This window comes from Gorilla gorilla, chromosome 18 (genome assembly GCF_029281585.2).
Source record: "Gorilla gorilla gorilla isolate KB3781 chromosome 18, NHGRI_mGorGor1-v2.1_pri, whole genome shotgun sequence".
Classification (NCBI taxonomy): domain Eukaryota; kingdom Metazoa; phylum Chordata; class Mammalia; order Primates; family Hominidae; genus Gorilla; species Gorilla gorilla.
Window position 1 is genome coordinate 96,045,667 of NC_073242.2, and position 26,118 is coordinate 96,071,784.

Sequence of the window (26,118 nt, forward strand, 5' to 3'; positions counted from 1 at the left end):
TCTAAGAAGATTAAACTGGCTCACGTGACCTTGAGGGAGTTGCAGGGCTGAACAGGGGCTCTCCCCGCAATGAGGGCAGCCAAGCAGAGCCAGGAGATGCTTCTGGGGCCTGGGAGTCTGAAACGAGGGGAGAGGGTGGGAAGAAGGTCTCCAGTCCCTCTCCAGCCTTGGAGCTTCCCATGGTCCCCACGAAGTCCTTCCCACTGTACATCTGATTAGTCTCTCTCAGGCCAGAAGCTACCCCCAGCTGCCCCCAGCCTTGTCACAAGCTGAGTGCCTGCTTCAGGGTCACTCTGGCACCCAGCCTGGAGCAGTGCAGTGTGGGGAGGTTGAAGGGGGTTTCACACGTGTTAAGCTCCTGCTCTGTGCCCAGCACTGCTCTGAGCACATACCTTCATTATGCCACATACTGCGTTCTGAAGGGGCATTGGGCACATGCTGGGGCACAGAGAAGCTGAGTGGTTTGCTTAGGGTCACACAGTCAATAAGTGACAGAGCCAGGAAGGCCTGGGGACCCTCACTTGATCTGAAAATACCATGCCTTCTGCATTCCTTGAAGTATGTGAGGAGGAGGGGCAGAGCAGCAACAGCTCTGAGCAGTTACCTCTGCCCTGGGGAGCACGTGGGTGAATCTCAGCGCTCCCCTGTACGTGGAGGGGCAGCCCTCAAGCCTCCTCCTGCCATTCAACAAGCTGCAATCAGGATTCTAACCAGGTTGCCAGGGCTCCCTGGAGTCTGTGGAATGAATAAATTGAACTAAGGAAGGAATGTATGGACCTTGGCCCAGAACCTTCTTAGAAACTGCCCCCCACCTCGCCCCAGGCTGCCTCCAGGCTTTGGAGATGGGCAGACCTGTATACCAGTCCCCACTCAGCCACTTCCCACCCACCACCAGATGGGGATGGTTTTTCCTGAGACCATGTAGATAAAAACTCTCAGCAGCACTTGTGCCGAGGGTGAGGGAGCCATGGGCATGGGTGGGCAGGGAGACAGGTGCATCCCTAAACATAAGCACGAGTACACCTTCCTATACAAATGCAAGACCTCTCATTCCAGGCAGGGCGGGCTCCCGGCGGCTGTTCCCACCAAAACTGAATTAGCCAATGCTGAGCATGGAATGTTCTGGCCTGGATACTCATGGTAGAGAGAACAGTGAGGGCCTCCTTGGTAGCTCAACCCCAGTGAAGTGGTGGAGGAGCCATGCGGAGCTGTGTGTGCCTTCACAAACCACCCCTCGGAGGTCTCTATCCCCAACCTCAGCTGATTCCAGCCCCTCAAGAGGGAACAGGGCAGAAATACCAGCTGTGGAGCCAGATCCCGCCCGGTCGCGAGACCCAGGGTTCCCGCCCGGTCGCGAGACCCAGGGCAGAATGTGCTCCCTTGAGCAGCCTGTTTCCCTTTATGGACAGTGAGGTGATTGAACCCTCAATCAGTTGGGCAATGCCAGGCCCCAGTGCAGAAAGAGAAGAATCTGGATAACAGGGACTGGGAGGGGTTTGTGTCTCCTGCTCCTTGAACCTCTAACCAGACCCGATGCCCATCCCAGCTGGCTATATCTGGACCCTCACATTAACACATCATGGCCACACACTAGGGTGGGGCAGTGAGCCCCCATCCCTCAACTTCAGAAATCCTTCCAGCTCCTGAAGCGCCCAGATAGGAGGAAAGAGAGTCAACAGCCATGACTATCAGGAAATAGCCTTTATTACAAAAATCTGCATGTAAACAAATAGCCACCGCACTGAACAGCCTCCCTCCAGGGCAGGCACACCCGGGCTGTGAAAAAAGGCAGAGTCCTCTCCCGGCACGCAGGCCTGCCCGGCGGCTGCGCTGCGGCTGCTTGGGACGCATATGAGCCTGCGCATGCATCTCTGTGGGCCCAGCCCTCACTGGCCCCTGAGAGCCACTTCGCAGGGCAGCACTGTCTATCTGTCCATGACCATGAGGTTGGGGGTGCCCGGCTGGCAGCTCCGAGGGACCCAGAGTCTGAGCCTGCTCTGAGGCACCTGGGGCAGTTGGCTGGGCCAGCCCACCAACCCTTCCGTTCGTCTCCCACCATAGTGGGAGCGGGTGGGACCTAGAGAACCGAGAGGTCGTGGCAGGACTTGGACTTGGCGCGAAAGGCCATCTTGCGGCTGTTACGAGCTACGATGCGGCCCAAGAAGCGCTTTGCCTTTTTGCCAAGGCTCTCTCGCCTCCGGGTGCCTGCTTGCCGTCGTGCGTTGGCTTCTTTGCTGTCCCTGCGCAGGCGTATCTGGCGCACGACACCTTCAAACAGCGCCTGGACATTGTGGTGCAATGCCGCTGATGTCTCAATGAACTTGCAGTCAAAGACCACCGCGCAGGCCCGGCCCTCTGTGTGGGTGGGGAAAGGCAGGCACCAGTAAACAAAGGGTGGGTGAATGAGGAGTCCCCTCCAACACTGGCCACCCATGGAAGCTGCCACTCGAGAATCTGCAAGGTCCTCCCCGAAAACACAGACCCCAGCTCCTGTACTGAGGGTACTGGGCACTGCTGCGTCACCCAGTAGGCAGAGTGCCTGCGTTTAAGGAGCCCCCAAAACAGTGGCCCTCAAAAGGCGATCCATTTATTGAAATAACTTGAAGCCTGATATTTAAACAAAGTATGACAGTAGTAAACACAGGAAAATGAGAACTATGTTGGACAACTTAGTATTTTATTTTATTTTTCTGAGACGGAGTCTCGCTGTCTCCCAGGCTGGAGTGCAGTGGCACAATCTCTGCTCACTGAAAGCTCCGCCTCCCGGGGTCACACCATTCTCCTGCCTCAGCCTCCTGAGTAGCTGGGACTACAGGCGCCCGCCACCACGCCTGGCTAATTTTTGTATTTTTAGTAGAGATGGGGTTTCACCATGCTAGCCAGGATGGTCTCGATCTCCTGACCTCGTGATCCACCCGCTTCGGCCTCCCAAAGTGCTGGGATTACAGGCGTTAGCCACCCCCTGGCCCATGCCCCGCACAACTTAGTATTTTTTAATTCGAGGTTATATAATGATGAATGATCCAGCGGACTGGGGTTGCGGAGGCAAGGTCACCAAGTCACTATTGGGTTCCTCTGAGGGGCTCAGTACTGGGGTCCACAGAAAAGGATGCTGAGGCCAAGTGGGAAGGGTCTTCCCCAGGGCCAAGTCTACTCTAAGAATGGCCCAGACCTAGGACACAGGCTCTGACCTCCTGGCCTGTTCCCCTACACTCTCTTCCACCCATTTACCCCCCAACCAGCCAGGCCAGGACCAAGAGGGGCAGGAGAGGAGGGCCCTGCGGTGCCCAGCTCCCCTATCAGATTTGGTTCTTTCCCCAGCCCTCTGGGGCCTTCCGGAGCCCTGTGAGCAGGCACCAGCTCTCTCCCATTTCCCTCCCCACCAGTTTTCTTTCTGAACATTTTTAGCCTCTGATGATCCCCGGGGACTCAAGCTGAGCCAAGACTGCCTGGATCAGGGCCCAGCTGGGCTCTCCCTCCCCCTGCAACCTGCCGCCTACTCACCATCCACCGAGACCTCACGAGAGCGCACCAGGTCGCTCTTGTTGCCCACAAGGATGATGGGCACATCATCTGTTTGCCGTGCACGCCGCAGCTGGACCCGCAGTTCTGAGGCCTTCTCGAAGCTGCCCTTGTCCGTCACTGAGTACACGATGACATAGGCATCCCCCATGGCCATGCAGTGGCCAGGCAACCAGCGGCCCCCGTCCTGGAGAACACACACACACATCTGCCCAACAGTCCTCATGCCCCCGACACGAGCCTGGCACTCCCAGACCCCTAACCCAACTCACTCCCCCCTCCCCTGCCCTGGGTCTCTGCTTGCACCCTACCTGCTCCCAAATGTCGTAGACCATGAGTGATGCCTCTTCTCCGTCCACTACAATGGAGCGATCATAGGTGTGCCCTAGGCAGAAGGCCAGTAGACAGGTTACCAGCTGGTTGTCAAAGCCGCTGCTGCCAGGTTTCCTGTTCTGGCCACACCCTCCAACTCTTCCCCAGAGCCCTCCTTACCCTCCACTCCACTTGCAGATGCTGGTATGTGGCAACAGCAGTGCCAGGCAGGGAAGTGGGGGCTGGAGGGCATGGTGTGCCTGACCTCCACCCACATGCCCCCCCTGGGGACCTTGGCCACCTAGAGCTCCTCTCTTAGAAATCCCTCTGGTTAGAAACTCTGACCTGTCCCTGAGAGGCAGGGAGGGATGTCCGGTCCCATCCCACAGAGTAGCCATATCTATGCCCTGGCCTTCTACTCTGGGCATTTCTTCCCTACCAAAGGCTGGGGGGTGTCCCTTCTCCTTTCCTTTCCCCATTTATGAAGTGGGTAGGTAGAGGCATGATTCTGAAAGTGCCAATAGAATTCCACAGTATTGGCCAGGTGCAGTGGCTCACGCCTGTAATCCCAGCACTTTGGGAAGCCAAGGTGGGCGGATCACGAGGTCAGAAATTCGAGACCAGCCTGGCCAACATGGTGAAACCCGAACTCTACTAAAAACACAAATATTAGCCGGGCGTGGTAGCAGGCGCCTGTAATCCTAGCTACTCTGGAGGCTGAGGCAGGAGAATCCCTTGAAACCTGAAGGCGGAGGTTGCAGTGAGCCTAGATCGAGGCCACTGCACTCCAGCCTGGGCAAAAGAGCGAAACTCTGTCTCAAAATAATAATAATAATAATAATAATAATAATAATAATAATAATAATAACAACTATAATTCCACGGTATTTGCGGCTTTGAGTCCTGGTCTCAGCCCCTAGTCCTAGCCCCGGGATCGCCCCTCCCCTGAACAGCTGGGTCCCCTCACCTGCTGCCTCTGCTTCAGGCCCGTCCTCCACACCGCCGAAGATGCGCGCCAGGGCGCTCTTGCCCACGCCGGGCGCCCCCAGCAGCAGCACCTTGTAAACGCTCTCGTCTGAGTCGCTGCCCCCTGAGCTGAGCGAGTCCTCGGAGTCCTCGGGCCAGTTCAGCCTGGGACCCTGGGTCCCCGTCCCGGCCGCGGCCGCCGCCAGGGCACCCGGGGCCAGCGCCGCCTGCAGGTCGCGCTCGTCCACCGGCATGCTGCGGCGGTGCAGCGGCGGGGCGGGGCCCCAGGGTGTGCTGCCCCGACGGCGCTCGCGCTCCTGGCCCCCACCGCGGCTCCCTCCCGCTCCGCTGCCGCCGCCGTTCAGGGTCATCGCGTCCGGGACCGTCTAGGGGATCAGGAACCCGAGTGGCCGTGTAAGTCGCGAGGGAGGCGGGACCCGGGGCGCACCTGCCCAACCCGGAGTCAGGCGGGATGCTCCGGCCGAGGTCCCGCCGCAGCCCTCCCCCAGCCCCCAGGTCGCGGCGCCCTCACCCGGGACCCCTCCGGACCTGGCGCATCCATCTGCAGCCGCCCCGACCCCGCTCCGCCAGGACACTCACCCACTCGCACACAGACACGCTCAGGACTAGGATCCGGATTAAGAGGCCACCCACTCGTAGTCCGGACTCGGACTCTAGGGTTTCCGCCGCCGCTGCTGCTGCAGCCACCGCCTTCTCAGCCCGCACTGGGCTCTGGCTCCAGAGCCGCCTATTTAAGCCTCCACCCGCCCCCGCTCCCGCCCCCGGTCCACGCTGCTGCGGGGGCTGACGTGTCTGTCCACCCCCACCAGGGGAATCCCCCACCCTCTTCCTCGGACCTTACATCCCCGACACCCGCCCTACCCGCCAGGGGAGTAGCGGTAGCTGTCTGGGAATAGAGGGGCTGACCGGTAGGCGAGGTCCGGGGCTGAGGGTGTGTGTGAGAAGGAGAGAGAGAGCGAGGTTGCGGGGGGAGTACGTGATGGGGAGGCAGGCAGCCGGGTAAACCCAATCAGCCAAAAGCAGCAACTGCCCTCTGGAGAAGAATTCGGTCTGGCCCCGTGAGAGTGAATTCTCCCTTTCCTCTCCCCAAGTCCCGGCTCGTCCTTTTAGCAAGTAAACTAGTTACAGGCTGGACAGAGATCCCCCTTCTCTGCCCATGACACCCACTCCCCATAGGCTCAGGTCTGAGCTAGAATTTAGGGGGTGTCCTAAATTCACACAAAATCCTTTCCACTCCCTCCCCATCCTGGAGTTGAAGATTCTCCCTAATGAGCCTACCCTTCAGTGTGAGGGTTGGTATCACCCCATGAGCCCCTGGGGGCCCTGAGAGGGCTGTTGGGGGTGGGGGCAGCTCTGACAGTGTTGCAGGTGGAGATGCCTGCTTGAATCCTGGGGAGGAAACCCCAGCCCAGAAGAGGGAAGGGATTAAACTCAGTCCCCATCCCACCTCCCAGCACCCACCAGGCAGCTGCCAGCAACTCTGCTAAAAATAAATAATCTGCCCCAGCCCTGGCCCTGGCCCTGGCCCTGGCCCTGGTTATTCTGCTCCTGGACTGGAAGTTGCCCGGAGTTGGGGAAATCCAGGCCAATGGGTGTTGAATGCCAGCAGGAGCCAGCCACTTTGAGTCGTCAAGGTCTCCCTTCCCTCTAGCTGCAGGCTGAGCCAGCCACCCAGGGCACATCCAGGGCCTGGAGGTTCAGGCCCCCACCCAAGAGGGGCATAAACACAGGGTGTGGTCAAGGCATGAGGAGTGTCTTAGCTCCCTGCTCATCTCTCAGGGGTCTGAGGGTTGCAGGTCAGGCTGTGAGGTATTTTGTGACAGGGACCTGCTATCAGACTGTGACATCTGATTGTGACAAGTGTCGTGGGGGTGGGAGGGCATCCATTTGGGGCTCAGGTGACATCACAGATGGGTGGACCCTGGTGGACTGTGGTAGGTTGTCATGGAGACCTGGGCCAGGCTCTTTGGCTGCTGCATCAGTTTCCTTGGCAACACCTAAGAAGGCCTTGGATTGAGGAGGGCCTGGCTGGGTAAGATTAGGGCCCTCTTGTCCTTGAGGTCTTCAAAGTAGGCAAAAGCTGGGCTGAGGGGTGGCCTGCCCATGGTCCTAGGGGATCTTGGAGGCCTGAGCATCCCCATGCTGGTTCTGGCTTCCTGAACGAACTCCAGTGGGAAGACGAAGTTACGGGCAGAGCCTCCCGTTAGCAGACAAGTCTAAAGAGCCACCACACACTTCCCATGAGGAATCCTGGCTGGGCTGCCTGTGCCCCCTCCAACCCCACGACTGTGCCACTGGAAAGAGCCTCCTCTGGGTGTCTGGCAGAGGGCGAGGGTGGGGGGTAGCTGCGGCCCTTCCCAGCAGGGGGCCATGCAAAGAAGGAGGGCTGGGTTTCCCCTCTGGCAATCTGAGCTCTTGACCTCAGCAGTGTTTCTTCATTGCCAAGGGAACTGCATCCACAAAGGGCCACTCAAGCCCCAGGCATTCCAGTGGCTGCTCCAACAGGCCAGAGACACTCACCACAAGCTAGATATGGCCAGGGGCCCCAGGGATTAACACCAGGACACAACCTTGAGACACCCCCACTCCCACCACCTGGTTCTCCCAGCTCTCTGGGCTGAGCATGGCTGCCCAGGAGGAATAAACTGAGGCTAGAACCACTCCTAGGTCCGCCCGGGCTTCAGATCCCAGCTGTGCTCCTTGCTAGCTGTTTCACCTGTGTCCATTTATCTAGGCTGAGCCTCAGTTTCTCCAGTGTAGAACAGGGATCACCTCTTCCTGATGGTTATTATGAGACAAAACAAACATGAAATGCAGAGGCACAGTAGTTGGCTCAAGTCGGGCACACAGTAATATCTCACTAAGAGCACATTTATCATGATCATCCTTGGTTGGATGGGGCAGGTTAGGTGAATTTGTGGTCCCTCTCCTGTTTCTGCTGCACTCTCTCCAGGATGATGGTCTGTCCAGGAGTGGGGCAGAGGTCTCAGGAACAATGCAGATACCTCTCCCCTAGCCCCATACCCATGTCTCCTCTCTGTAGGACCCCACACTCTTCCCCCTCCCTCAGGTGACAAGATGTTGCAGAGGGAACTGGGCTGGGCTTCAGTGTCCCCACCCCCTCCTCACACCACAGCCTTCAGGCCCCAGAGCCTCTGCTGTGTTCTAAGGCCCAATGCATTCATTCATTCCGCGGTCCTGTACTAAATACCTACTGTGTGCCAGGCCCTTGTGCTGGGGGCAGGATGATGAGCAAAAATAGACATGGCTGGGCATGTTCATACATGTCATCTAATCCCTGGGTCAAACTCAGCTATGATTTGTTGTTCCCATTTTGTAGACATGGTAACCAAAGCCTGAGGAGTCACAGGCCAGAAACAGCAGAGCCAGACATACCTGGTGGAGGGTTTCAGGAACCTCAAACTTCACCATCCCCTGTACCCTTGTGTCCTCAGATAGCATCTGGGGTTCCAGAAAGTTCCCTGGGCACTGGCCCAGGATGCACAGATGGTGGCCCTGCAGGCAGCCAGGGGCCAGGCACTGATGAGTCAAGAGTGACAAGAGAACTATCTGATACGTCAGCTGTGGCATGAGCAGTTTGGTGTCCCTCACCCACCGTGGCCTGGCTGCCAGGAAGGCCAGCCAAATGACTCAACCACACCTGCCGCCCCCATGACTCCCTTCATCCCCAGGTCAACACAGACACCATGGCCACCTCAGACAGGGACTGTCCGGCAGAAGGTACACACGTCGCAGGGTGTGAGGCCTTCAGCTCGGGAAGGCTCCCTGGGGCTCAGCTGTTCACTTTGCCTCTCTGGAGCCCTCAGCTTCCTCATCTGTGCAGGATACAGTGCCTAGATCATCAGAGCTAGGCCTAAACCCATTTAAATCTCCCAAGGGCAGTCCCGAGTGGTTGCCATGACTATCCCCCTCACAGATGAAGCAGCTCTGGGCAATAGGGGCTGATGGCTTCACCTCTCTGATCTTAGGTAGCCAGATCCAGCACCTCCTCTTGGTCATTAGGTGGCGAGGCCACTCCCTCCTAAGAGTGAGCTGAGTGGGAGCAATAGGAGTTGGGGTTCAGGATGGGCTTAGCCCCTTCTGTAGGCAACGGCGCCCCCTGCCAGCTGCACAGCACCTATCAAGCTGCTCAGGGCCTCCTTTACTCCCTAGCCGTAAATCTTTTTTTTTTTTTTTTTTTTTTTGAGACAGGGTCTTGCTCTGTCACCCAGGATGGAGTGCAGTGGCACAATCATAGCTCACTGCAGCCTCAACCTCCTGGGCTCAAGAGATCCTCCCACCTCCGCCTCCCAAGTAGCTGGAACCACAGGCATGCACCACCATTCCCCATTAAATACACACAAAAATTTTATTTTAGAGACAGGGTCTTGCTATGTTGTGTAGGCTTGCCTCAAAATGCTGGGCTCAGGCGATCCTCACATCAGCCTCCCAAAATGCTGGGATTACAAGTGTGAGCCACCGTGCCCGGCTAGATGTCTTGAGAAGTAAATTAGAGTTGTCCCTTGGTATCCACGGGGGATTGGCTCCAGGATCCCTATGAATCCCAAAATCCATGAATACTTAACTCCTTTACATATATTTTTTTACTTTGTTTTTTAAACTCAACTTCAGTGGCTGAGATCAAGTCTCTTATATAAAATGGCACAGTATCTGCATTTAACCTCTGCACATTCTTCCATATATTTTAAGTCATCTCCGGATTACTACTGTAATACCTAATACAATGTAAATGCTATGTAAGTTGTTGTTAGATGGCACTGTTTAGGGAATAACAACAAGAAAAACAGTTTGTACATGTCCAGTACAGACACAGTCATCCTAGGCCTAACTACATTTTCGATCCACAGCGGGTTGTACCCATGGATGTAGAACCCATGGATAATGGAGGTGTGACTACATTTATTCTAGAAGCCCATTTCCTGTCCGAAAATTGGGGATAAAGAATAGCAAGCTAGGTGTGATGGCACATGCCTGTAGTCCCAAGAATTCAGGAGGCTGAGGCAAGAGAATCCCTGGAACCCAGGCATTCAAGGCTGTAGTGTGCTATAATCATACCTATGGATAGCCACAGTACTCCAGCCTGGGCAACATAGCGAGATTCTGTGTCTCAAAAGAAAAAAAAGAGAGAGGATAGCAATTGCTGCATAGGGCTGGATGGAGAACTGACTAGATAGTAAGTGTAAAGCCCTCGGCTGAATTCCACTCTTAGGATAGGCTCAATGCTGTCAGCAGGCCCTCAAGAACAGATCTGCAAAATGGCCAGGATCCCTACTGAGGCTTCTCTGCCCACAATCCTATCTGGGACTCAGTAGGGATGAGGTGGGGTTGGGCACTGCTTCTTAATATTGCCATTTATCCTCAGAGAATGAGACTAAGGCAGGAAGGATGTTCCCCCTGGGAAAGCGATCCTAACCAGCTAAGCCAAGGTCTAAGCCCTACAGTCTGTCCAGGTGACCAAATGCAATCTGGGCATAGGGCCAAGGGGAGGCAGAGGCCTTAGACCCGAGCACGTCACTTCACGGTGCTGAGCTTCCCTCTTACTCAACAGTGGGGGTGACACACGCCTTTGGGAGGGCTGATTGAGAGGGTGCCTCAGGTTCCCTTCAACAGAGAAGTCTGATGTCACTGCCCTTATCAGGGACCAGACGGCCATCACTAACAGCTGGAAAACCTGGCATCACACACCTACTAGTGGGCTTATAAAATATATATGCCACTCCTGGGCAGGGTTTTCATCAAAAAGCTCAAACCTGGACTCACTGAGGCCTTTAGACCAATTTCCAGTTAAAGCAACACAAATCAGGAACAAATCAGACTGCAGGACTGGGACTTCTCTGAACTTTTCCAAACAATCACTGTGAAAAAAGACAGGGCCGGGCGTGGTGTTCACACCTGTAATCCCAGCAGGTTGTGAGGCTTGAGCCTGGGAGTTTGAGACCAGCTTAGGCAACACAGGGAGACCCAGTCTCTACAAAAAATTAAAAAATTAGCCTGGCATGGTAGCACACGCCTGTAGTCCCAGCTACTCGGGAGACTGAGGCAAAAGGATCACTTGGGCTTAGGAGGTTGAGGCTACAGTGAGCTCTGATCACATCACTGCACTCCAGCCTGGGTGGCAGAGCAATACACTACCTCTTAACAAAATGTTTTTTTGAATTAAAAAAACTGAAAAACAGCTAGGGTAATACTCAAGCCTGTAATCCCAGTGCTTTGGCAGACCAGGTGAGAGAACTGCTTGAGGACAAGAATTTGAGACCAGGCTGGGCAACACAGCAAGGCCTCATCTCTACCCCAAAAAATAAAAAATAAAAATAAATAAATAAATAAATAAATATTATTTTGATTGGGCTGGTTGGGGTGGCTCATACCTGTAATCCCAACATTTTGGGAGGATGAGGCAGGAGGATCACTTAAGCCCAGGAGCTAGAGACCGGCCTGGGCAACCTAGGAGACCCTGTCTCTACAAGAAAATTAAAAATTAGCCAGGCACGGTGGTGCATGCCTGTAGTCCCAGCTATTCGGGAGGCTGAAGTGGGAAGATCGCTTGAGCCCAGGAGGTCAAGGCTGCAGAAAGGTATAATTGTGCCACTGTATTCCAGCCTGGGCAACAGAGCAAGACTCTGTCCCCTCAAAGAAAAAAAAATTTGGCCAGGAATGGTGGTGTATGCCTGTAATCCAAGCTACTTGGGAGGCCAAGGCTGGAGGATTGCTTGAACCCAGGAGTTGGAGGCTGCAGTGAGCTACAATCTTGCCACTGCACCTGGGCCTGGGCAACAGGGTAAGACCTTGTCTCAAAAACAAAACAAAAACAACTATGAATGACACATTAGGGAAATCCAGATATGCCTGGGTATTAGATGGTGTTGAGATACTGTTCATTTTCTGATCAGATAAAAGTATTGTGGCTATACAGGCTTATACTGACTATAGGAGCTGCAGTACTTCAAAGTGAAGAGTCAAGTCTCTGCAGCTTACTTACTGATATTTATATATGCACACATAAATAAGGCCAGTGTTGCAATATGTCAACAACTGTTGACTCTACTGGTGGTGGTGAGCATACAGGCACATTCGTACACTACTCTTTCCATTTTGATTTTATTTTACGAAAAGTTGCAAGTACACCACCCTTCAGAGGCACTTACTACCACCATCCCCCCTCAAATTCCAAATGACTCCACCAAGATGAAAGACACCAAGGCATGCTGGGAACTGAATATAAATTAACTTTATTACAAAAAGCAAAATGTTAGTTTCTCATTGTGAGTGATTCAAGAAAACAACGGTAACAGCCCTGGCAGGAGCTGGGACCAGGATACCAGTATGCAGGCTGAGGGGCCAAAGGCCAGGCTCAGGAGCGGGCTGACAGGCACTGATTCACAACCTCCAAGAGGTGGGTGTTCTCCAGGGCAGCTGCCACCCGCTCCTTATCTGCAAGTTGCTTGTTCACTAGGTGGGAAGAAGGGTGTGGGGAAGGCAGAGTCAAAGCTAGGGTCTGGCCAGAGTGCTAGCCAGCCCTACCTCTGAACCTCTATATAGGATATGTCCCCCGCAGCAACAGAGCCCTCCTGTCACCTCCTTCCCAGGACCCCACATCTTGATCAGGCTACTTCAACCACCTGAGCCCACCTAATCTGCCTTCTTAGGATCCCTCCCCCTGGCTGCCTCCTGCGCTGCTGAAGCCTGACACACTCTGGTCCTGTATATTTGGTGAAAGGGGATTTGGGAGAAGAGGACATGGTAAGCAAAGGAGAGTCTTCTCAGGCCAGCTTCGGTCTAGGCTATAACCCACACTGAGGAGTCTCTGGCAATTTCACTCACACAGTTACCCATCTCCAGTCTTGCCCATAGACTCCTGTGCAAGGGGGAAGCCTCAGACTGCTCAGGGGGTGCCTGGGCCAACACCCTCACCACCAGTCCACACTTACCTGCATGCTCTGAGGCATGGGTCCCCGGAGTAATGTGCACATCCATCTGGGAGGGAGATAACCAGGGCCTGAACACCCACCCACCGACCCACACTTTTCCCTGCAGCCCCCAGACCCTCAGGCACCATCTCCAGCTGATCCTTCCTCCTAATCATGCCTTTGGACTCTGGCCCTTCCGTTACACCCCAAACCCATCCACAGGTATTCCAATTCGTTTTTGTTTTTTTTTTTTCCCCAAGACTGAGTCTTGCTCTGTTGCCCAGGCTGGAGTGCAGTAGCGCGATCTCAGCTCACTGCAACCTCTGTCTCCCAGGTTCAATTTGATTCTCCTTCCTCAGCCACCCGTGTAGCTGGGACCACAGGCGCACACCACCACGCCCCACTAATTTTTGTATTTTAAGTAGAGATGAGGTTTCACCATGTTGGCCAGGCTGGTCTCCAACTCCTAACCTCAGGTGATCCACCGACCTCAGCCTCCCAAAGTGCTGGGATTACAGGCGTGAGCCACCGCACCCGGCCCTAGCTATTCCAATTCTATCCAAAGAACTGGCCCACTACTGTTGATTTAAAGGCCTGCCTGTGCCCCACCCCTGGTCCAAACCCATCTGCCGCTCCCTACTGCCCTTCCTGCCACACTCTTCAATACTTTTCTCCACTTTCCAGCTCAGATCTTTATTCTTGTCACATCGACTTGGAAAGCTTCCTCCCAGTTTCCTCTCTGCTAATGGGGATCCTTCCAGGCCCCACTCTGATGTCCTCTCCATGTTCATGCTCTCCCAGTCCCCATCCTCAGCAGTAGACCCTCAATGCCTGGTCTCACTCCCGGGGCTCAGTTCCAACTGACCTTGAAACGCTGAGGAAGGGAGCGCAGAAGCTTGACCTTGATGGACAGGCCAATAAGGGTGGCCATGCTGCAGTGCGGAATGGTTGGTGTGAAAGCCACAGCCACTGTACTCTCGGGGTCGCTAACCTGGTTGTGGAGGGGAGATGTCAAGAGTCAACCACCCTCAGCCCAAGGTCCCTCTTCTTAGTTTGTTGTTTTGGGCAAATCATCCAACTTCTATGGGCCTCAGTTTCAACACCCATAAAACAGGCACAACAATCTCCCTCCCCAAAGATACCCTTCGGTGTTCGTGAGCATAGAGCACGCCAGCTCCTGGTGCACAGAAACCTTTCTGACTCTCTGGAACAACTCGCTCCCCTCGGAAGTGACTCACCTGAACCCGCACCTGCTCTACTACGTTCAACTCCTCTAGCGTCAGTGGATGCTCCGGGTCATTAATGGAGCGAATCAGATGTGGGAAGTGAAGGAAAAGGGACTCTGCGCCCTTGCCCACTCAGAACCCTCTACCAGGAACGCCCTGCTGGGATGCGGCTCCACCAGCTGCTCGACATCACTGCTCCCCCCACCGCAAGCCCCCGGAACCCGCCCGCGCCCAGCAGCGGCGGATATCGAAGATCTCGCGTGCGTCGATGCTGTCGGGAACCTGCTCGTCCTCCTCGCCTGCCGTCACAGGCCGCTCCCCAGAGCGCTGGTAGATGAGGGGGTTGGCATTCTCCAGGAGGCCGCCGCCGACCCCGCCGCCGCCTACCATCGCGGAACCACCACCGCTGATCCTAGCAGGCGTGCGCTTCCGCTCCTACCCGCGCACTTCCGGAGAACGGGAAGGGGGCGTGGCGTGGCGACGGAGTCGCGCGAGGGACACGCCGGGTTGTGGGTTCTCGGCCTGAGGTGTGAGAGAAGCGGTGACCGCGGCCCTGGCTGCTCGGACCCGGGAACATGATGGTCGCTGGAGCAGAAGGCGCTGAGAAGGGACCCCGGCGGCGCTGGGTCGTGCGAGCCAGTAGCGGGCTGAAACGTAGAGGCCAGAACCAGGTCTCAGGGGGCACTAAAGGCGGTCGGAGGTGATCCCCACACCGCTTCCTCCTGGAAGTCAGGCTGGCCGGGAGCTCCCGTATCCAGGACGGTTGGTCGCCTCTGGCCTGGCAGGGCTCCTAGTGTCTCGGGACCTCCCGGTGACGCGCCTGCCTCCCCTGTTGCACCATAGGCCCGGGAGTACGGCTTCCCCACAGCTTGGAGCGGCAGGCGCTCGTGAAATGTTTGTCAAGTGGATAAATGACCATGGCCGTGGTCTCCGCGGGAGGTGAGGAAACTGAAAGCCACCGAGGAAAAGGGGGGCGCTCCTTAAGAAGTGCCGCGGTCACGTGTACGTTTCAAAAGAATGGCGTGACTGAGTAGGGAGGGGACCGCGGAGACTCTCAGACCCTGGACTGTAAGGAGATGAGGGGCCGTGAAGGGGAACGCAGGAAACTGAGTCCTGAAAGCAAGGAGGAACTTCCAGAATGAAGGGCGCCGTCACGCCTCCCTGCCTTTGCTCAAGCGGTTCCTTCACCCCGATCAAGTTCCTTCCCATTTCTCCATCTGGGGAATCCTGAACGTGCACCTCCTCAGAGAAGCCCTCCTGGGGTCTCCAATTCTAGTTTATTGCCCCCTCCTATCGATCCCCAGCACGCTCATCGGGCCTGTGGACAAGGACAGGTTTGAAGAGAGGATTCCCTGGATCGCGGAAGGGCTGCAGGAGTGGCACAGCCCCTTCCGAGGATGCCAAAGGAGCCCGGACAAAGGGAAGTGGCCGTGCCGGGCCTGCCTGCCACTAGATCCCCACCCACCTATGACTGCTCAGTCCCGCTCTCCTACCACACCCACCTTTCCCGGCCCAAGCCATGGCACCCCGCCGACTCCCTGCCCAGTCCAAACTCCAAGGCTGGGCAAGGCACTGATCCACCGCTGGACCGACCCGGGGCAGCCTCTGGGTGAACAGCAGCGTGTCCGCCGGCAGCGAACCGAGACCAGCGAGCCGACCATGCGGCTGCACAGACTTCGTGCGCGGCTGAGCGCGGTGGCCTGTGGGCTTCTGCTGCTTCTTGTCCGGGGCCAGGGTGAGGCTCCCTCGGAGGGGCGACAGGGACCGGGCTCAGATCTGCCAAATGCTGCGGAGGCAGAACCTGACAGTGCGGGAGGGAAGGCGCCTGGGAGGTGGGAGCTGGTGGAGATGACAGCGTGGAACTCGTGAGCCCCACGCAACGCCTCCCCGCCGCCCAAGGTGGGCTCCTAGAAGCACAGAAGGGGTCGGGCTGGGGGACACCACGGCAAGGAACCAGCGGAGTACAGGGGCCCCAGGAGCGCCGGGACATGCCAGGCCGGGTAGGCAGCCTGGGGTCGGAGTGGGTGAGGGATTGGGGTGCGGGGATTCAGTCCATTTCCCTCATGATTGTGGCTGTAGCGGGTGCTGCCAGCCGGTAATAACAGTAATAGCTTCTGGCAGCATCTGGCTCTCAGTGTGTGGCGTCCTTGGCCAGGGGGGATGCCCTGAGCCCTCCAAAGGGGCCTCAGACAAGGATAGTGGTCCTTGGGGAACAGAAGCCCCCAGGCGCCAAATCCTAAAGCAGATCTAAAAGGCCGCAGTGGCTGGGTGCGGTTGGCTCACTCCTTTAATCCCACCACTTTAGAAGGCCAAGGGGGAGAATCGCTTGTGCCCAGGAGTTGGAGGCCAGCCTGGACAACATAGTGAGACTCGGAGTGTACAAAAAATTAAAAGAAATTAGTGGGCTGTGGTGGCCTGTGACCTGTAGTCCCAGCTACTTGGGAGGCTGAGGTGGGAGATCACTTTAGTAGGGGAGGTTGAGGCTGCAGTGAGCCTTCATCCCACTACTGCACTCCAGCCTGGGTGAAAAAGCAAAAATCTGTCTCCAGAAACAAGAGCCAAAGAGCTTGTGGTGTCCCTCATGCCATTTACCTCATCCTGGGCAAGGGCACAACTTGGCTTCCAGGACAAAGGTGAAGGCTCTGTGTGCCTGCCAGGCTTCTCCAGGCCCTTGTCAGAAGCTGGGGGAGTGTTTCGGCCTTTGGTCCTCTCACCCAAAACTCTCCTAAGTGTATGATCTGACTGTCTCTTCCAACCCTTCCCCAATTTAATTTGCGCAGGTGGAGTCCATACTCCCCCCGCCCCATGGTGCACTCCTGCAGGGCCTCCTCCTGTGCCTGCCCTTGACCACATTCTAGAGTCCACCAGGGGCCCAGCAGGAAGATTTGCCCGGCCTCACAGATGGCTACCTTTTAAAATATTTTGGGCCAGGCACAGTGGCTCACACCTGTTATCCCAGCACTTTGAGAGGCAGAGATGGGAGGATCACTTGAGGCTAGGAGTTAGAGACCAGCTTGGGCAACAAGACTTGTCTCTACCAAAAAAAAAAAAAAAAAAAGTCAGGCATGGTGGCACACACCTATACTCCCAGCTACTCGGGAGGCTGTGGCGGGAGGATCTCAAGCCCAGGAGGTGGAGGCTGCAGTGAGCTGTTATCACATCACTGCATTCCAGCCTGGGCAACAGATGGAGACCTTGTCTGACAAATATATATGTATACAAAATTTTGGGTTGGACCCACATTCAGAAAAAATAATTGACAAGCCATGGGAGGGTACAGGTGATGTGTGCCATCCTCTTTTTACCCAACCAGTCCTGGCTTCTCCTCAGGGGCCATCAAAGTCCCCATGGCCCACACTGGAAACTGCTTGTTGACACCGCAGTACACACAGTGCCCAGCAGTTTACACAAGAATAGATGTGTGCACTTGTCCTTGACTTTCATCTAAACGGTCATAAACTCACCCACTTTCTGGGCCAGGCTTTTCTACAGCTGGGACTACAGGCATGCACCACCACACCCTGCCAATTTTTTTCCTGATTTTTTTGTAGAGACAGAGTCCCACTATGGTCCCCAGGCCAGTAACTGTGCCTTTTATATCCCAGCCACAGCCATACTTTTCTCTTGCACCTCTTTTCACCAACATCACTCATGGTTTGGATGATGCTTTCTTTATGTCATTTCTTGCCACTTTGGGCATGACATCCCTGAGGACAGGAAACTTGCCTGCCCAATTCCCACCATCATCCTACTGTCACATGACCTGGCACACAGTTGAAAGGACACTCTAGTCCCATCAAGGGCATGTGACCCTTTGTTTGAAGGTCCTAGGGCTGAATGATGATGCCTGGCCCCAAGGAGCCTCAGCCTGGTGGGATGGAGACAGGCCCAGGAAGCCAGAGCGGGAAGGGAGTGTTACAGGCAGGAAGTTTGTAAAGCCCATGTTTATAGATCAGGGCCCCTTGAGCTAAGATGAGGATGGCAAGGAAGCAGCAATACCAACAGTTGGGAGGGCAGTCGATTGGTCAAACCCAACCGTGATGTCTGTCTCTCTGCCCACAGGCCAGGACTCTGCCAGTCCCATCCGGACCACACACACGGGGCAGGTGCTGGGGAGTCTTGTCCACATGAAGGGCGCCAATGCCGGGGTCCAAACCTTCCTGGGAATTCCATTTGCCAAGCCACCTCTAGGTCCGCTGCGATTTGCACCCCCTGAGCCCCCTGAACCTTGGAGTGGTGTGAGGGATGGAACCACCCATCCGGCCATGTAAGCTCTCCAAGGGGTCCAGGGAACTCCAGACACTGGGGAAGGGGTGGGGGTGCTCTGAGTTCAGCTAGGCTGCAGTTATCATTTCATCTAAACCCCCACAGCCAGTTTTCCTTCTGAGTTTCACGGATTCCCACGTGCATTTTTCCAATGAGCATGCTGAGGCTGGGGAGGGCAGAATAACTTCTCAGCCTCCTGGATCGGAGCTTGGCATTCAGAAGACATTGGCTCCAGGTGCTGAAGGGAGGGGCAGACACACGTATCTCCCCAGATTCTGGTTATGCCGAGCTTTCTCTGCCACCAGTGGCAGGTGTCTCTGGGAAAGGTTCGGGGTGGCTCTGTGAACCTTGTAGGAGCCCCTAACTCTAGTGGCAGATGTTGCAAATAGCTGAAGAGAACAGTAGTGGTAGCTTTCTGGGGACCTGCACTCTCCACAGGCACTGTGTCCACTGACAGGACCAGGAGCCATTGGCCAAGAGACATGTATATGTATATGTATATGTTTCCAACTGGAGGCCATGTAGGAATGATGAGTTTTTGAGAGTTTAGACTTGGGATGAGAGACATTCCACTGCCCTTCTCATGAGAAATTAACATCCATTCACTCAGGTAGCACACATATGTGGGCTACTCCCCTGTCCCAGGCCTTACGGGGTACAGCAATATAGTGGTGCATGTCAACACATGCAGCCAATGGTTCTCATAGAAACCCCTAAGAGTCAAGGTTTCTGGCAGCGCGAGGAATGATACCCAAGGTCCTCAATAACCTCGAGGCCTCCCTGGAAGTCCAAGCTCCATCTCAGCTTCCCCAGAGCCTGTGGCCTGTAACTTGGTGGGAAGGGATTTTTGAGAGGGATCACATGTGAGCAGGGTATTGTGGGAAGGGTCTGAGGGTGGCTGGGAGCACCTCTGAACCCAGGGTCTGGTTTTGGCCACAGCCCGGCCCCTGGACTGATTATTTGCCCTGGTTACCAGGTGTCTACAGGACCTCACCCCAGTGGAGTCAGAGTTTCTTAGCCAGTTCAACATGACCTTCCCTTCCGTCTCCATGTCCGAGGACTGCCTGTACCTCAGCATCTATACGCCGGCCCATAGCCATGAAGGCTCTAACCTGCCGGTGGGTGTCAGGCCACAGTTCACTGGGGGTTGGAGGACAGTTCTTCTGCAAGAAGCTGAAAAGGACAATATTAGCTCAGGCCCTGCTGCAGAGTGGACCATGCTGAGAAGCTTCTCACTATCAGGTCCAAGAAATGCTCCTTACCCAGGCTGGGCAGCTGGCCCTGGGTCACAGCGTTCTGGCTGCTCCCAGAGGTCAAAGGCTGTGGCTCTGGGCTGGACCCAGGACTCACTCAGCCAACTCATACCAGGAGATCCACTTAAGTGCCAAAGGGCTGCACCTTGAGGTGACCAAGAACCCCAGCCATGGATAATCTGTTGGGCCTATAGAATGGGCACACACAAAAACTTTTTTGTTAGAGATGGCATCATGCTCTGTTGCCCAGGCTAAAATGCAGTGGCATGAACATACCTCTCTGTAACCTCAAAATCCGGGGTGATCCTCCCAGATTAGCGTCCCGAGTAGCTGGGACTACTGGCCTATTCCACCATGGCTGGCTCATTTTTAAAACATTTTCTGTTGAAATGGGGTCTCACTATGTGGTTCAGGCTAAGGACATTTTTGGTTAATGTTCATGTGGAGCCATCAGGGAGACACCCCTTTTCTTTCCACTTTGGTGAATTTTCTGGGGCTAATGAACCCAGGCTTTGATACAGGGGGGTTCGATTGCAAAGATTGGGAGGTCTGGTCTTCCTGATAGATCTTGGGTGCCTAACCGCTTGCCCATGTAATGAATTTGTGCTGGAGATCTAATGGGGAGTTAGACAGAGGCAAAGCACTGGTTGGTCTAGGTAGTGGCCGTGGTGGGGTTTGGGCTGGGTGGGAGCATCATGGTAGCTGCCTTGATTTCCCCAGGTGATGGTGTGGATCCATGGTGGTGCGCTTGTTTTTGGCATGGCTTCCTTGTATGATGGTTCCATGCTGGCCGCCTTGGAGAACGTGGTGGTGGTCATCATCCAGTACCGCCTGGGTGTCCTGGGCTTCTTCAGGTGAGACTAGGGCTGGGCTGGGCAACCCGGGCTGAGCGGGGCCAGGACAGCCCTGTGATCCCTGTCCCTGCTACTTCTCAGCACTGGAGACAAGCACGCAACCGGCAACTGGGGCTACCTGGACCAAGTGGCTGCACTACGCTGGGTCCAGCAGAATATCGCCCACTTTGGAGGCAACCCTGACCGTGTCACCATTTTTGGCGAGTCTGCGGGTGGCACGAGTGTGTCTTCGCTTGTTGTGTCCCCCATATCCCAAGGACTCTTCCACGGAGCCATCATGGAGAGTGGCGTGGCCCTCCTGCCCGGCCTCATTGCCAGCTCAGCTGATGTCATCTCCATGGTGAGTGCCCTCAGCTGAAGAGGCCGAGGCCTGCTCCCTCCCCTCATACCCCTCAGAGCCTCTGTCTGTTAAATGGGGATGACAAGGGCCATCGGGAGCATGCTCCAGGAGCTGCCGCCTACCGTGGAATTGCTGGGGGGCTCCAGGGTCAGGATTCACATCCTTCTGCCATTGCAGAGGCCAAGCTTGTTCTGTGGCTCCTGTGCAAAGTTGTCACCCTAGGGATCCCCATCATGAGGAGAATCATCTAGGCGGATGGGATGGCCCCTGTGTCTGGGACTTCTGAGTTGGAACAGTGTCAGAACTGCAGGAACTCATACGAAGTACCCTCTGAGATTTGGGGTGCCCCTGTCCTTGGCCAGGGCCTTGGGAAAACTCCTCTCCTCTACCTGGAAGGATGAGCCAGCCCCTGCCTGGTCCCTTTGCAGGTGGTGGCCAACCTGTCTGCCTGTGACCACGTTGACTCTGAGGCCCTGGTGGGCTGCCTGCGGGGCAAGAGTAAAGAGGAGATTCTTGCAATTAACAAGGTTGGTCTAAATGGATGTGGGTGTAGAGGAAGGGGTGCAATAGGCATGGGGCTGGCAGGCCTGCACGGCCCTCATATTCCCTGGGCACATTACCTCATCTGCATGCCTGGGTGTCATAGCCCTGGGTGGGGACTGAAGGTCGGTGCATGCCTGAGCCAGGCATTGACCTCCTGGGGTGGATATGAGCATCTGGGGATGAACTGGGAAGGAGTGGAAGGTACTCAGAGGGCATTGGAAGATGTCTGGGACCTGACCTTGTTCCCTGACCTTGCGTTTCCCCTCAGCCTTTCAAGATGATCCCCGGAGTGGTGGATGGGGTCTTCCTGCCCAGGCACCCCCAGGAGCTGCTGGCCTCTGCCGACTTTCAACCTGTCCCCAGCATCGTTGGTGTCAACAACGATGAATTCGGCTGGGTCATCCCCAAGGTGAGCCCCAACCCAAGCCCACAAGTGCCTGGGGAGCCCATCTGGTAGTGGGGGGTGTTCAGGGCTTCATAGCTCCAGGCTCATCCCATCCCCAGCTACAGACTCTCTCCTGGCCATCCAGGTCATGAGGATCTATGATACCCAGAAGGAAATGGACGGAGAGGCCTCCCAGGCTGCTTTGCAGAAAATGTTAACGCTGATGGTAAGGCTCCTGGGGTCCCTCGCCAATGGAGACAGGCTCCTCTCCTGTCCTGAGACAGAGGAAATCCAACCCCCAGATACCCTGCCTATGTAGTGACCCTCATGAGCAAAGGCCTGGGTGTGTGTGTGTTTAGGGGTGGGGTCACCACAGAGCCTCGCCTTTGCTCCCTCTTCCTGTGCCATCCCCAAGCCCGAGACCACCTCCTCCCTGCCCCTGGCATCCAGTCTAACCTGCCTCTTCCTGATCCACCTGGGGTAGATGTTGCCTCCTACATTTGGTGACCTGCTGATGGAGGAGTACATTGGGGACAATGGGGATCCCCAGACCCTCCAAGCCCAGTTCCAAGAGATGATGGCGGACTCCATGTTCGTGATCCCTGCACTCCAAGTAGCACATTTTCAGTGTGAGTATATTTGGACCAAAGCCTGGCTGGCAGGGTATAGCTCAGGGCTGTGGGTCCCAGGTGAGACCTGCTGCTGTCCAGGTCCGCACTCATGTTTACTGGGCTCCGGGGACACTTGACGTCCATCATTGCAGTAAATCCTCATGGCTAGCCCAAGAATCTGACATTTCCCCCATTTCACAGACGAGCAAATTGAAGTTAGGGACCTTCAGTGACTTGCCCACGATGACACAGCAAAGAATCGCAAGTCCCTTCCTCTGTTCCTGCCCCAGCCTGAGGCTCCACACCCCATTGTCCAGATTCCAGCCAGCTTTGGACCTAGGTATCTTAACACCATGGGTGAGGCAAGAAGTCTTCAGGGGAGGGGACACCGTGTCATGGGCTGTCCACCCCACAGGTTCCCGGGCCCCTGTGTACTTCTACGAGTTCCAGCATCAGCCCAGCTGGCTCAAGAACATCAGGCCGTCGCACGTGAAGGCAGACCATGGTGATGAGATTCCCTTTGTTTTCACAAGTTTCTTCGGGGGCAACTACGGTGAGTCTTCTTCCTTTCCCGGGAGGTGTGCTGGGATCCTGGCTGGGTCTCTGAGGGATGATTGATTGTCCTCACTGCCCAGATAAGGAAACTGAGGCTCAGCGAGAGGATGAGATCAGGTGTCCAAGGTTTTATAGCTCCAAAAGCTGTGCCAGGATTAGAATTCACGACTCTTAAGACTGTGAACTGTGCTCCCTCTGCCTCTCCCCAGCCATGGGTGTCTGGCCTGGTGCAGAACAGGTGTTCCAGAGACATGTTTATTTCTTCAATGACTCCCAGAGATAGAAGGAAGAAGGGGCCTTTGGGGCCATGAAGGAGCCCAGGATGGAGTCAGCCAGAGCCTGGTCTACGGGGAAAGTTTGGAAAAGGGGAGGGCTGGCTTCTGAGGGCAGTGGAAGAAAAAGCAGAGAAGCAGGACTGGGGACCGAGGTCTCGGGGGCCAAGGACGAGCTCCACCTGGGATGCTGAGGGTGGACATCCTGATGAAGACACATGTCCTCTTCCTCTCGGCAGTTAAATTCACTGAGGAAGAGGAGCAGCTAAGCAGGAAGATGATGAAGTACTGGGCCAACTTTGCGCGAAATGGGTGAGACAGCACACCCCTGCCTCAACCTCCCCGAATGGGGGACTTGTGCCCATCCAGTGCTCTCCTAGTCTGGGGTGACCTCATGAGCACACCCGCATCCTTCATCACATGATGGCCCCTTCCCCAGCTCTGGGACCCACTCAGACAGGGTGGGGGTGCGTGGGGCAGTGGACACGCTCTGTCTCTCCAGTCTACCTGGAGGGTGGATGCCAGTGCTGTGCCACCGTCAGGGCCTCCCTCTCAGAGAGAGGGACACAACAGAGCTGGCCGCCCCGCCTCCACTGGTGCTCAAACTAGCCAGAGGGAGCTTATTTCCTGTTTTTGGAAGCCTCCCCGCTCATTCCCCAAGCCCACCTGGCCTGCTTGGCTGCCTTGCCTGACCAGACTCAGGGTGCTCAGGTCTGGGCTTCGGGGGCTCAGAGTGACCCTCATACCGCCCTGCGGGACGGCATGTCTACAGGAACCCCAATGGCGAGGGTCTGCCACACTGGCCGCTGTTCGACCAGGAGGAGCAATACCTGCAGCTGAACCTACAGCCTGCGGTGGGCCGGGCTCTGAAGGCCCACAGGCTCCAGTTCTGGAAGAAGACGCTGCCCCAAAAGATCCAGGAGCTCGAGGAGCCTGAAGAGAGACACACAGAGCTGTAGCACCCTGTGCCAGGGAGGAGGGGGTTGGCTCGCTGACAGGGGAGGGTCAGCCTGCTGTGCCCACACACACCCACTAAGGAGAAAGAAGTTGATTCCTTCATTCACTTAGCCATTCATTCATACTTCCATCCATCCATTCAGAAATCATTTATTAAGAATTTACTCAGGCATGATGGCTCATACCTGTAATCCCAGCTATTGGGAAGGCCAAGATGGGAGGATGGCTTGAGGCCAGAGGTTTGAGACCAACCAGCCAGGGCAACACAGTGAGACCCCTTCTCAAAAAAAAAAAAAAAAAAGAGAGAGAGAAAGAGAGTGTGTGATTAGAAGCTACATAGGAAAGTTTTGAGCTTCAAGTCAGTGAGAAGTAAAAAAGATTTTTAAAAAGCAAAGAAAACAAAATATAAGGGAAAAAAATGAGAAAAATAAAAATAAAAAGAGAATAATAGGCCAGGCACTGTGGCTCATGCCCCTAATCCCAGCACTTTTCGGAGGTCAAGGTGGTCAGAACACCTGAGGACAGGAGTTTGAGACCAGCCTGCCCAACGTGGTGAAACCCCATCTCTATGAAAAATACAAAAATCAGACGGGCACAGTGGTGGTGCCCACCTGTGATCCCAGCTACTCAGGAGGCTGAGGCAGGAGACTCACTTGAACCTGGAGGCAGAGGTTGCAGTGAGCTGAGATTGTGCCACTGCACTCCAGCCTGGGCAACAAGAGCGAGACTCCGTTTCCAAAAAAATAAGAGAGAGAATAGAAGAAGCTACTGCATGATGTTAGTTACGAAGCCTGCCATGGGTCCTCTCTTGCTAGACACACTCGATAGATGCCCCCACTGAGCTGTGGATGGGCAGACCCCAGTGGAATCCCACCCTCCCCAATACCCCACTGAGCCCTGGGCCCCCTCCTCCCTTCCTCACCTCCACCTTCTCCCTGCCTTCTCTCTTCTCTCCTCTGAGCCCCCAGGCCTTTTCCACTTTGAGGGAGGTGCTTCAAAGAATGTTGCCCACACCTAAGTGTCAGAAGCCTATGTCCGTTCATCCCTGAGAGGTCTGAAAAACTAAAAATAAATTCTAAAAAAAGTCTCTGTCTGCCTCTCCCCAAGCCCCAAGTGCTCTTACATCTGTGAGTGGCCAGGCCGGGTGTGGTGGCTCACACCTGTAATCCCAGCATTTTGGGAGGCCAAGGTAGGCGGGTCACCACGTCAGAAGATCGAGACCATCCTGGCTAACATGGTGAAACTCCGTCTCTACTAAAAGCACAAAAAATTAGAATGGTGCAGTGGCACGCGCCTGTAGTCCCAGCTACTAGGGAGGCTGAGGCAGGAGAATCCCTTGAACCCAGGAGGCAGAGGTTGCAGTGAGATGAGATTGCGCCACTGCACTCCTGCCTGGGCCACAGAACGAGACTCAGTCTCAAACAAACAAACAGACAAACAAAGAAACAACAACAACAAAAAAAAAAAAACAAAAAAAAAAAACAAGAAAAATCTGTGAGTGGCCGATAGGAAACCTGGTTACCGGAATTCCTAGTGTCTTAGTCCATTCAGTTGCTATAGCAAAAATACTACCGATTAGACCGGGTGCAGTGGCCCACACCCATCATCCCGACACTTTGGGAGGCCGAGGTGGGTGGATCACTTGACCCCAGGAGTTTGAGACCAGCCTGGCCAACATGGTGAAACGTCGTCTCTACTAAAAAGACAAAAATTAGCCAGGCTGTGTGGTGCACACCTAGAGTATCAGCTACTCGGGAGGCTGAGACACGAGTATAACATGAACCCAGGAGGCAGAAGTTGCAGTGAGCCGAGATTGCACCACTGCACTCCAGTCTGGGTGACAGAGAGAGACCCTGCCTCAAAAATAAGTAAATAAATAAATAAATAAATATTACCGGTTAGGCCGGGTGCAGTGGCTCATGCCTGTAATCCCAGCACTATTGGAGGCCGAGGTGGGCCTCCTGAGCTTGAGCCCAGGAGTTCCAGACCAGCCTAGGCAGCATGGAGAAATGTCATCTCTACAAAAAAATACAAAAATTATTTGGATGTGGTGGCACACACCTATAGTCTCAGTTACTCAGGAGGCTGAGGCGGGCAGATCACTTGA

The 26,118-nt window shown here is 55.2% G+C and overlaps 3 protein-coding genes across 7 annotated transcripts; 1 reads left to right on the forward strand and 2 right to left on the reverse strand.

Annotated features, from left to right (window-relative positions):
- Window positions 1-1,662: 1,662 nt before the first annotated feature.
- RRAD (RRAD, Ras related glycolysis inhibitor and calcium channel regulator) lies at window positions 1,663-5,171 on the reverse strand. Its single transcript, XM_019012325.4, has 4 exons — window positions 4,802-5,171; window positions 3,834-3,907; window positions 3,505-3,709; window positions 1,663-2,355 (listed from the first exon to the last, which is right to left on the reverse strand). Exons 1-4 carry the CDS (start codon window positions 5,169-5,171, stop codon window positions 2,078-2,080), a joined length of 927 nt encoding a protein of 308 aa, XP_018867870.2. The 3' UTR covers window positions 1,663-2,077.
- LOC101128458 (cocaine esterase) lies at window positions 5,160-24,324 on the forward strand. Of its 5 annotated transcripts, none has more exons than XM_055366116.2 (12): window positions 5,160-5,214; window positions 18,038-18,242; window positions 19,218-19,359; window positions 20,215-20,348; window positions 20,430-20,688; window positions 21,117-21,215; window positions 21,500-21,640; window positions 21,762-21,842; window positions 22,101-22,245; window positions 22,643-22,780; window positions 23,294-23,366; window positions 23,827-24,324. In XM_055366116.2, the coding sequence occupies exons 2-12, from the start codon at window positions 18,103-18,105 to the stop codon at window positions 24,011-24,013; spliced, it is 1,539 nt and encodes a 512-aa protein (XP_055222091.1). In that variant the 5' UTR covers window positions 5,160-5,214; window positions 18,038-18,102; the 3' UTR covers window positions 24,014-24,324. The 5 variants fall into 5 exon arrangements, 4 of the variants coding, with proteins under 4 accessions (XP_055222091.1, XP_030858448.1, XP_030858449.1 ...); XM_031002588.3 differs by lacking the exon at window positions 5,160-5,214 and adding an exon at window positions 14,240-15,710; XM_031002589.3 differs by lacking the exon at window positions 5,160-5,214 and adding an exon at window positions 15,717-15,975.
- On the reverse strand, window positions 12,056-14,435 carry CIAO2B (cytosolic iron-sulfur assembly component 2B). The gene is made up of 5 exons (XM_055366118.1): window positions 14,222-14,435; window positions 13,988-14,065; window positions 13,615-13,740; window positions 12,771-12,816; window positions 12,056-12,291 (listed from the first exon to the last, which is right to left on the reverse strand). Exons 1-5 carry the CDS (start codon window positions 14,363-14,365, stop codon window positions 12,194-12,196), a joined length of 492 nt encoding a protein of 163 aa, XP_055222093.1. The 5' UTR covers window positions 14,366-14,435; the 3' UTR covers window positions 12,056-12,193.
- Window positions 24,325-26,118: the final 1,794 nt, after the last annotated feature.

Bases quoted from the DNA above. Each gene is read 5' to 3' on its own strand.
- LOC101128458 (XM_031002588.3), top strand. From the start codon at position 15,443: ATGACTGCTCAGTCCCGCTCTCCTACCACACCCACCTTTCCCGGCCCA. The intron at 20,689-21,116 runs GTGAGTGCCCTC...GTCCCTTTGCAG, and splicing joins CAGCTGATGTCATCTCCATG to GTGGTGGCCAACCTGTCTGC. The intron at 22,781-23,293 runs GTGAGTCTTCTT...TCCTCTCGGCAG, and splicing joins TTTCTTCGGGGGCAACTACG to TTAAATTCACTGAGGAAGAG.
- RRAD (XM_019012325.4), bottom strand. From the start codon at position 5,171: ATGACCCTGAACGGCGGCGGCAGCGGAGCGGGAGGGAGCCGCGGTGGG. The intron at 3,908-4,801 runs GTGAGGGGACCC...CCTTCTGCCTAG, and splicing joins GCCTGAAGCAGAGGCAGCAG to GGCACACCTATGATCGCTCC. The intron at 3,710-3,833 runs GTAGGGTGCAAG...TGTGTTCTCCAG, and splicing joins TCTACGACATTTGGGAGCAG to GACGGGGGCCGCTGGTTGCC.
- CIAO2B (XM_055366118.1), bottom strand. From the start codon at position 14,365: ATGGTAGGCGGCGGCGGGGTCGGCGGCGGCCTCCTGGAGAATGCCAAC. The intron at 14,066-14,221 runs ATCCGCCGCTGC...CACTTCCCACAT, and splicing joins ACGCACGCGAGATCTTCGAT to CTGATTCGCTCCATTAATGA. The intron at 12,292-12,770 runs GTAAGTGTGGAC...CTTCCCACCTAG, and splicing joins CCATGCCTCAGAGCATGCAG to TGAACAAGCAACTTGCAGAT.